The 10,134-nt window shown below is 43.8% G+C and overlaps 1 protein-coding gene across 1 annotated transcript; it reads right to left on the reverse strand.

Annotated features, from left to right (window-relative positions):
* Window positions 1-7,005: 7,005 nt before the first annotated feature.
* Window positions 7,006-9,746, reverse strand: LOC135557691 (E3 ubiquitin-protein ligase rnf146-like). The gene is made up of 3 exons (XM_064991209.1): window positions 9,553-9,746; window positions 9,152-9,214; window positions 7,006-8,907 (listed from the first exon to the last, which is right to left on the reverse strand). The coding sequence occupies exon 3, from the start codon at window positions 8,904-8,906 to the stop codon at window positions 7,785-7,787; it is 1,122 nt and encodes a 373-aa protein (XP_064847281.1). The 5' UTR covers window position 8,907; window positions 9,152-9,214; window positions 9,553-9,746; the 3' UTR covers window positions 7,006-7,784.
* Window positions 9,747-10,134: the final 388 nt, after the last annotated feature.

Genomic DNA, 10,134 nt, shown 5'->3' on the forward strand with positions numbered 1-10,134 from the left:
TTCCTGACATATCTTGAGATGTTGCTTCAATATATCCACAGAATTTTCCACCCTCATGATGCCATCTATTTTGTGACGTGCACCAGTCCCTCCTGCAGCAAAGCGCCCCCACAACATGATGCTGCCACTCACTCAAGTCACGGTTAGGATGGTGTTCTTCGGCTTGCAAGCCTCCCCCTTTTTCCTCCAAACATAACAATGGTCATTATGGTCAAACAGTTCCATTTTTGTTTCATCAGACCAGAGGACATTTCTCCAAGAAGTACAATATTTGTCCCCATGTGCAGTTGCAAACCGTAGTCTGGCTTTTTTATGATGGTTTTGAAGCAGTGGCTTCTTCCTTGCTGAGCGGCCTTTCAGCTTATGTCGACATAGGACTCGTTTCACTGTGGATATAGATACTTTTGTACCTGTTTCCTCCAGCATCTTCACAAGGTTCTTTGCTGTTGTTCTGGGGTTGATATGCACTTTTCGCACCAAAATACGTTCATCTCTAGGAGACAGGATGCGTCTCCTTCCTGAGCGGTATGACGGCTTCGTGTTTCCATGGTGTTTATACTTGCATGCGTACTATTGTTTGTACAGATGAACGTGGTACCTTCAGGCGTTTGGAAATTGCTCCCAAGGAGGAACCAGACTTGTGGAGGTCTACACATTTTTTTCTGGGGTCTTGGCTGATTTCTTTTGATATTCCCATGATGTCAAGCAAAGAGGCACTGAGTTTGAAGGTAGGCCTTGAAATACATCCACAAGTACACCTCCAATTGACTCAAATGATGTCAATTAGCCTATCAGAAGCTTCTAAAGCCATGACATAATTTTCTGGAATTTTCCAAGCTGTTTAAAGGCACAGTCAACTGAGTGTATGTAAACTTCTGACCAACTGGAATTGTGATACAGGGAATTATAAGTGAAATAATCTGTCTGTAAACAATTGTTGGAAAAATGACTTGTGTCATGCACAAAGTAGATGTCCTAACCGACTTGCCAAAACTATAGTTTGTTAGTAAGAAATTTGTGGAGTGGTTGAAAAACTAGTTTTAATGACTTCAACCTAAGTGTATGTAAACTTCCGATTTCAACTGTATCACATAGTAAAACCTATATGGAAATAGCAGCCATAGCAAGAGTAAGCTAATGGTTTTTGCACAGACAACTACTGAGCTTTGGTGACACCCTTGCCCAGGGCAAAGTCAATTTAAACTATACAGTATGAACCATTAGGGAATATTCATAGTGCTGTATCTGGTGGCTCTTAAAAAAATTACTTAAGAGTTGAGAGAAGTGAACATTGCAACTATTTAAACGTAAAAAAACAAGTGAACATGACTTTGGCCAAGCGAGAAGGTAACTCTCTCACAGTGAGCTAGCAACAGTCCCAATGCAGCTCGTGCGCTGTACAGTATGATGCTATATGAGTTATGAGGTAATGTGTTCAGACAGGCTGTCTTGTTGGCTTCCTGACCTGTAGGATTCTGAGTAGAGCTGCAGGGTTTGAATCTGACCCTGTCAGTCGGTGTGCAACAGGCTGAAGGGACATCTGACCCTGTTCAAGCAATTACCACGGAGGAAGATGAGACCCCTACAACCAGCAGGAGGCCTGACAACAGATTTGGTCGTGGTGGCCCAACACCTTTTTAAGACACTTTATGTTGGTGTTTCCATTATTTTGGCCAGTTACCGGTTTCTCCCTCACACTTTCTCTCTGTCCTCTCTTCTATCCTTCATCAGACTAGCTCCATTTATTTCTGTCATACTCAATCACACACTCAAATCTCTATTAATCCATTTTGTCATTGATTTCTCTGTTTATGCTTCCACGTTACCACTGCTACAGTGCCTTGGTTAATGTAACATGCATGGTGGACGATAAACTAGAAATAATTATATGATGTAGGAGTCCAGAACTGTGTCATAGGTCGAGATATTTATGAGCATAGGAAGGTGATCATTTTTTTAATTTAACCTTTAATTTAACCAGGAAGAGCTCATTTAGGTTTGAAATCACTTTTTCAAGAGCATCCTGGATAGGCAGCACCAACTCATTACACAACTACAGACAGACAACATGACAAACTACTTTAGTAATCTAGTAAAAACCATAAAATTCACAAGAGTATAACAAAATCATAAAACAGCAAATTAAAAACATTGACAGGTCAGGGAATCAGCCTCAAAATCCTTCATCAGTGATTTAAAATCACCAATCGGGACAAGTTCTTCCAGTTTAAAAGTATTTTGTAAGGCGTTCCAAGCCGATGGCACAGAGTACATAAAAGCCCTTTTACCAAATTCAGTTCGGACATTTGGAACAGTTAGCAGGATAAAGTCCTGCGAACGAAGAGAGTACCCACCACATTTCTGAACAATAAAAATGCCCAAATAAAATGGTAGTAAACCCAAAATGGCTTTGTAAATAAAAGTATACCAGTGACTGAGGCTAGCCCACCCTGGTATACAAAGTGCAGTGGTGCGTAAGGGTTTCGCAGTTTAAAATAAATCTCAATGCGCCATGGTAAAGTGTGTCAATTGATCTCAAACACCGAGTGGAAGCATAAAAATAAAATATCCCCATAGTCTAGTAAAGGCATAAATGTAGCTGATACTCGCCTCCTGGCTTCAAAAGAAAAACAGGCCTTATTCTTAAAATAAAATCATAGCCGATGGGTGACATCTGAGTTATTAATGTTCCTGTTTTCACAGTGGGATGCCATCGGAGTATTAATGGTTTAAAGCAGATGATGGTTACAGTAGAATGAGGTCACGCTGGTTCCTATTGGGCCGAGACTACAGACACGTCTGTGAATCTGACCGCATCCATGTCTGTTCTACCACTGGAAATAGGCTGCCAACAACCACACACACACATGCACACACACAAACGAATGCATGCATGCACACACACGTACGCAAACTTACAGGCACGCAAACTTAACTCTTACCTAATGGAAATTTGGTTTTAATAGATGGAATAGATAAATCGACCAAAATAGAATGGATTAGTTCAAACGTGTCTCAACGTATCAACAGAACATAACTCACAATGTAAGGAATACACAGCCCCTAAGCATTAAACAAGAAATAACAGTCCCATCCCAAGCAAAACAAGGTTGCAAAGAATAACACACACAAAAACAATTGTGCTCTTGAACTACAGGGTGGTGGGAGTCAGATAGACAAGAACAATCCAACTATTCCTGTAGGACTGGGGGTTGTATCCCGGTGTATTGCATGCAGAGAGAGGGGGCACATGATAGGGTGTAGACTACATGGGTTATGGGAGAGTTAAATTACTTTTGCCTGTCTTCCCTCTCTCTCTGTCTCCCCTCTGTCTGCCTGTCTGTCTGTCCATCTGTCTCTCCGTCTGTATTCAGGGCTATGTCTGGCCTAGTGCATACGTACCTAAGATGACCTCTTTTACCACGTTCTCTTTCATCATCCCTATTTTTTTCCATCCCTTCCTCTCTCCCACTGATTGCTCACTCACTCATCATCCTTCTTTTACTCTACCTCTTTCTCCACCCCCCCTCTCTTCTTCCTATCTCTCATTGCTCTCTCTCACTTTCTCATCTTCCTGTCTCCTTCTCTCACTCCCTCCCACTCCAACCACCTCCCTTTCTCCCTCTATCGGTCTTCCTCTTTCCTCCTCCATCATCACTCTCTCTTTTTCTCTCCCCATGTATCTTTCACATTGGCATCATAAGACCCAAGTGTGTTGAATTTCTATATTTATCACCCGGTGACCATAATAACATCTATATACAGTAGGTCTTTCACATGGCTCTCATCTAAAATGTCTAATTGTATTACATACCACGGCAGGAAATGTATTATTTTTTTTATAAAATCTTGAAAAAACTGTTTTATATGTTCAGCCAGTAGAGGTCAGAGTTGTCTCTTACTTGCCATAAAAAAACAATTGTTGGCATATGAGAACAACAATAACTACAACAATGACAGTGTCTATCATAAATGAAAGCTAAATAAATACAAGTACAAACTGAATGTCTGAGAACACACTGTGAGAATGCTATTCATTGACTACAGCTAAGCGTTCAACACCATAGTACCCTCAAAGCTCATCACTAAGCTAAGGATCCTGGGACTAAACACCTCCCTCTGTAACTGGATCCTGGACTTCCTGACGAGCCGCCCCCAGGTGGTGAGGGTAGGTAGCAACACATCTGCCACGCTGATCCTCAACACTGGAGCTCCCCAGGGGTGCATGCTCAGTGCCCTCCTGTACTCCCTGTTCACCCACGACTGCATGGCCAGGCACGACTCCAACACCATCATTAAGTTTGCTGACAACACAACAGTGGTAGGCCTGATCACCGACAATGATGAAACAGCCTATAGGGAGGAGGTCAGAGACCTGGCCGGGTGGTGCCAGAATAACAACCTATCCCTCAGCGTAACCAAGACCAAGGAGATGATTGTGGACTACAGGAAAAGGACCACCGAGCACGTCCCCATTCTCATCGACAGGGCTGTAGTGGAGCAGGTTGAGAGCTTCAATTTCCTTGGTGTCCACATCAACAACAAACTAGAATGGTCCAAACACACCAAGACAGTCGTGAAGAGGGCAAGACAAAGCCTATTCCCCCTCAGGAAACTAAAAAGATTTGGCATGGGTCCTGAGATCCTCAAAAGGTTCTACAGCTGCAACATCGAGAGCATCCTGACCGGTTGCATCACTGCCTGGTACGGCAGTGATGCAACCTCGAACCGCAAGGCACTTCAGAGGGTAGTGCGTACGGCCCAGTACATCACTGGGGCAAAGCTGCCTGCCATCCAGGACCTCTACACCAGGCGGTGTCAGAGGAAGGTCCTGAAAAACGTCAAAGACCCCAGCCACCCCAGTCATACACTGTTCTCTCTACTACCGCATGGCAAGCGGTACCCAAGCCATAAGACTCCTGAACAGGTAACCAATGGTTACCCGGACCATTTGCATTGTGTGCCCCCCCCAAACACTCTTTTATGCTGCTGCTACTCTATGTTAATCTTATATGCATAGTCACTTTAACTATACATTCATGTACATACTACCTCAATTGGCCCGACCAACCAGTGCTCCCACACATTGGCTAACCAGGCTATCTGCATTGTGTCCCACCACCCGCCAACCCCTCTTTTTACGCTACTGCTACTCTGTTCATCATATGTGCATAGTCACTTTAACCATACCCACATGTACATCCCATCTCAATAAGCCTGACTTACCGGTGTCTGTATATAGCCTTGCTACTCTCATTTTCAAATGTCTTTTTACTGTTTTAAAGAATAAGGTTGTAACATAACAGAATGTGGAAAAAAGGCAAGGGGTCTGAATACTTTCCGAAATGACTGTATGTTCTGTTGCTGGAGGCGTCTATCATTACGCAGCTGTCACGAATAGAGATTTGACCACACAGGCCATACCACGGACGCACCCACTTACATCACCACAGACTCTGGTGGTTATCTTTGAGCAGGGCAAAGCTGCTGAGAAGACTGCAGGAGCACCGTGTGGGTGGAGTTAGACATCACATACACAGATTTGCAGGTGCAGCGAAATGCTTGTGTTTCTAGCTCCAACAGTGCAGTAATACCAAGCAATAACATAAAAACCAATACACACATAATCCATCAATAAATATTAAATAAGTTATATAGGATTAGACATGACTGGAACACAGTATATACATATAACACTATTAAAGTGACCAGTGTTCAATGACTATGTACAGTTGAAATCGGAAGTTTACATACACTTAGGTTGGAGTCAATAAAACTCCACAGATTTCTTGTTAACAAATTATAGTTTTGGCAAGTCGGTAGGACATCTACTTTGTGCATGACACAAGTCATTTTTCCAACAATTATTTACAGACAGATTATTTCACTTATAATTCACTGTATCACAATTCCAGTGGATCAGAAGTTTACATACACTAAATTGACTGTGCCTTTAAACAGCTTAAAAAATTCCAGAAAATTATGTCATGGCTTTAGAAGCTTCTGATAGGCTAATTGACATCATTTGAGACAATTGGAGGTGTACATGTGGATGTATTTCAAGGCCTACCTTCAAACTCAGTGCCTCTTTGCTTGACATCATGGGAATATCAAAAGAAATCAGCCAAGAACTCAGAAAAAAAATTGTAGACCTCCCCAATCTGGTTCATCCTTGGGAGCAATTTCCAAACGCCTGAAGGTACCACTTTCACCAGTACAAACAATAATATGCAATTATTAACACCATGGGACCACGCAGCCGTCAAGACCGCTCAGGAAGGAGACGCGTTCTGTCTCCTAGAGATGAACATACTTTGGTGTGAAAAGTGTAAATCAATCGCAGAACAACAGCAAAGGACCTTGTGAAGATGCTGGCGGAAACAGGTACAAAAGTATCTATATCCCCATAAAACGAGTCCTATATCATGAACCTGAAAGGCCACCCAGCAAAGAAGAAGCCACTGCTCCAAAACCACCATAAAAAGCTTATCCACAGGCATCAAGATCCACACACCAAGTGAATCCAGGGAAACATCTACACAATTTTCATCCAATCGGTTTCAGTTTGCAAAACAATTCCCTCATTTTCCTGCTGCTTAGTCATTCTGTATGGTCAAAGGCAGGAGGAATTGAGTAACTCACATGTTTCAATCCAAACAAGTAGTGCCTTTGTCATGCAAAGGTTTCTGCTTTATACTTGATGAAAAGACGTTTGTCTCATGCCAGGTAACCACAGGTTAACCATCTTTTCCCATCAACATCCGTTTCATTTAGTAATTTTTCATCTGAGTGAGGAAGTCTCCTGATATAGCATTTCCACCTACTGCGCTGATGTTAGAATTGTCTTAATTGACCTGCCTGGTCAAAAATATTTAATAAAAAAAACCTTGCGGGTGTAAATTCACAATGCTGAGTCACAACACTCATGCAACACTGAGCATATTGTAAGTCATATGTAATAGGTATCACCTTCCAATAATTGTCATATTCCCATTAAGTTACCAATAAAATTGAACTCATGACTTTTTCTTTATTGTTTGAGAAAACACAGTTAAACAATGAGACCACACACATATGTTAAATCATATTAAATAAGTCAAAAATACTTTGTTGACAGAAGAGTTCAAATAATAGGTTCAAACTTCAAAACAGACTCATTAACACTCACAATACATCTCCCATCCACTGTTTCCATAGAATACTAGAACAAGTCATAGAAATCGTCACTCGTCTCTAGGGTCAAGACCTCTCTACCAGTAGGCTCTCATCACCTTTCACACACACAACACAAGCACACACTTTTTATATTAAGATGGAATATGACCTCAATACAGACAAAAGAGCACGCACACACACACACACACACAATAGAGATGAGAAAATACATTTCTTACAGCAAAAAACAATGTACAACAAAACAATAATTATTTTTTGTCTCCGGTTAGAGATGGGATGCTACATTTAAAAGGTTAAGTCCCCTCCAAATCTCAAACCTTTATCATTTCACCATTTCTCTTCAAATATTTATTACCAACGCAAATGGTTACAGTGGCAGACAGTGGAGCAGTATGGGCTATTTCATTGTGTGCAATGTTGCATAATCTTGCTGGCTGACATATTATTATAAACTATTGATTAGCATATGTGCCTGACTGAACAGTATATGTAATGGAAATGGCTGATCTGCTATCTTCCCCTGGGTTCTTCACTACCACCATGGGCATGAAGTGAATGCGCTTTTTTGCTGAGCCGGGATGAGTGCAGAGACAGTGGTCCAGTTGTGGTCACACCTCAGTGACACTGCACTGACCGTCAGGGCTGCGTGAGCGCACAGTAAGGCCTCCGCCAGAGGACCCACCACCAGGTGGCAGTCTGTCAGGCTGGACCTCCCTGAGCCACCGCTGTAAGAGTCTGTATCTGGTCCTCCGTCGAACTCCTACTTCTCGTCCCCTCCTCTCCTGGTCTACCTCATCACCACCACCATCCTCATCCTCACTGCTACCAGATGCTGACTCGTACGCCTGGCTCATGCTTAAAGCTACCTCTTCATCCTCCTCTTCTTCCCCCTCTGGTTGGCTGATGAGGAGCTGGGACAGAGAGTCTTCCAGGGAGATGAAGGCTGGGGTGGCAGGGTGGGCCCCCAGGACTGTAGGGGGTCTGACAGGAGGAGCTGGGATGAGAACCCCTGAGCGACCTGCCTGTGACCGTCCAGTCACATCCTCCCCGTCAGCAGAGCTTGACCGCTCCACTGTCGCTGTTGTGACCAGAACAGCTACCATGGCCACTACTGGTGGGGCGGGGTCAGGGTCCAGTCTGAGTCCGGCTACACCCTTTTTGGGAATGTCCACCATGTCACGCTTCATGCGGCGGCGGCGACCGTGCTCGTTGCGGCGGTACTGCACCATGTTCTCCAGGTCAGCCACGTATAGGAAGCCAGCAATCAGCATCTCGGCACGCTTCCTGCCCTTGGCCAAGGCGTCCTCCAGCTCACGGCTGGTCCTCTCGTCATACTGCCACCATCCATTCCTCCCCTCGTAGTACCAGGCAGTGTCTCGCCCAGCGTTGCTCGGCCCGGCTCCTCCTCGCCCCCCTGTAGCTGCTGCCTTCAGCTCCTCTGGGGACAGCAGGGTGGGATGCTCCAGGAAGTCCTCAGGTACTTCCTGTCTGCAGAGAGCACAGCGCTTGCTGTGCCAGGAGGCTCCTTTAACGCACAGGAAGCAGAAGATGTGGCAGCAGGGCAGGCGAACCGGGTAGACACAGGTCTGGAGGCAGATGGCACACTCCGGCAAAGGGTTGGCCGAAGGTTTAGGGGAGGTGGGGGAGTCACCAGTACAGGCGTCCCCTCCATCTTCCACCTTAGAGGACACAGAGTCCACAGTGTGGTCTACCTCACCACAGCTCGCCATGCTGAGGGGGGAGACAGTTAAGCTAATGCTGAGAGACAGAAAAAGACAGTCCTGCAGACTAATTTTAAGCAATATTCTCAGCTCCCAGTTGAACAAAAATCACATACAAGCTGTCACGAGAGACTCAATTAGCAATATGCCTAAATATCTAAAAATGTGAATTTCAGATGATTTAGCTGGCTAGAATATTTTGTGTCAATCATATTGCCCTAATTACGATGATTGAAAAAAAATGAACTACTTACTCTCTCAAGCGAAGTTACTGGGATGACATCAGGGTCAATTATGTATTCTCTCAAAGTTCCTCTCTATGGAAAAAAATATTGTTGAAAAGAGACAGGACTCAGGAATCGGTTGAGAGATAAAAACACGGGTTAGCTATAATTAGAGAGGGTAGGTTGCTATAACGTTAGCCATCTTGCTAATCTAAAGCGAACAGGACAATCACCATAAAGAACATAGCTAGCTACTAAATAAACACATCAATAGTATGATGTTGCCATCAAACTAGTTAGCTTCTGTACAGTAGCCATTTCTTGTTCGACAAGCTTTTGCTTTCAAATTACTGTTAGCTTCGGAGGCCACAGTTGTCAGTGACACACCGCTTGACCGTCTTCTACCTCGAGCGAATTTCCTCCACACTCACCTGTCATGAATAGCGTTTGACCATCGCTCAGTGATGTTTTTCGATCATTCGCAAATTATTGATCGTTTCCGACCTATAAACGCTAGCTAATCACTAAAATATATTCTACCAAAACAAAGCAAAATACTGACGTTCCTGCTCCTTCCGTGTATTCATACACCTAACGGGATGACGTTGCGTGGTCTGTCCGCCACCTCAAGCGTCGGAGGAGGTTGATCATACAGCGTAACGTGTGGGTGGTTTTATTTGTCAGCTTCTCCTCGTGGCTATGACCACATCACAACCATGATCAAATTGGCATTAACACATGGCCTCATGTATTATTGCTTGCGTATATCATGTGGGTGCTTATATTTGTCCTGTTTCACACATGTACACGTGTGTCAGCTATTATATACATGTGTGAAATGGAAGTGTTTTTTGATATCCCAACTCCCTGTGACACCCTCGGAGAATAGGGTCACGGCCAGCCATTATCAGAAACGAACATGGAGCAATCAAGTTTAAGTGCCTTGCTCAAGGGCACATCGAGCTATTGAAAACTCTAGGCAGCATTATGCGTTCTCCTTACAGTTCTCAGGC

This window comes from Oncorhynchus masou, chromosome 16 (assembly GCF_036934945.1).
Source record: "Oncorhynchus masou masou isolate Uvic2021 chromosome 16, UVic_Omas_1.1, whole genome shotgun sequence".
NCBI classification, from domain to species: Eukaryota; Metazoa; Chordata; class Actinopteri; order Salmoniformes; family Salmonidae; genus Oncorhynchus; species Oncorhynchus masou.

Bases quoted from the DNA above. Each gene is read 5' to 3' on its own strand.
- LOC135557691 (XM_064991209.1), bottom strand. From the start codon at position 8,906: ATGGCGAGCTGTGGTGAGGTAGACCACACTGTGGACTCTGTGTCCTCT.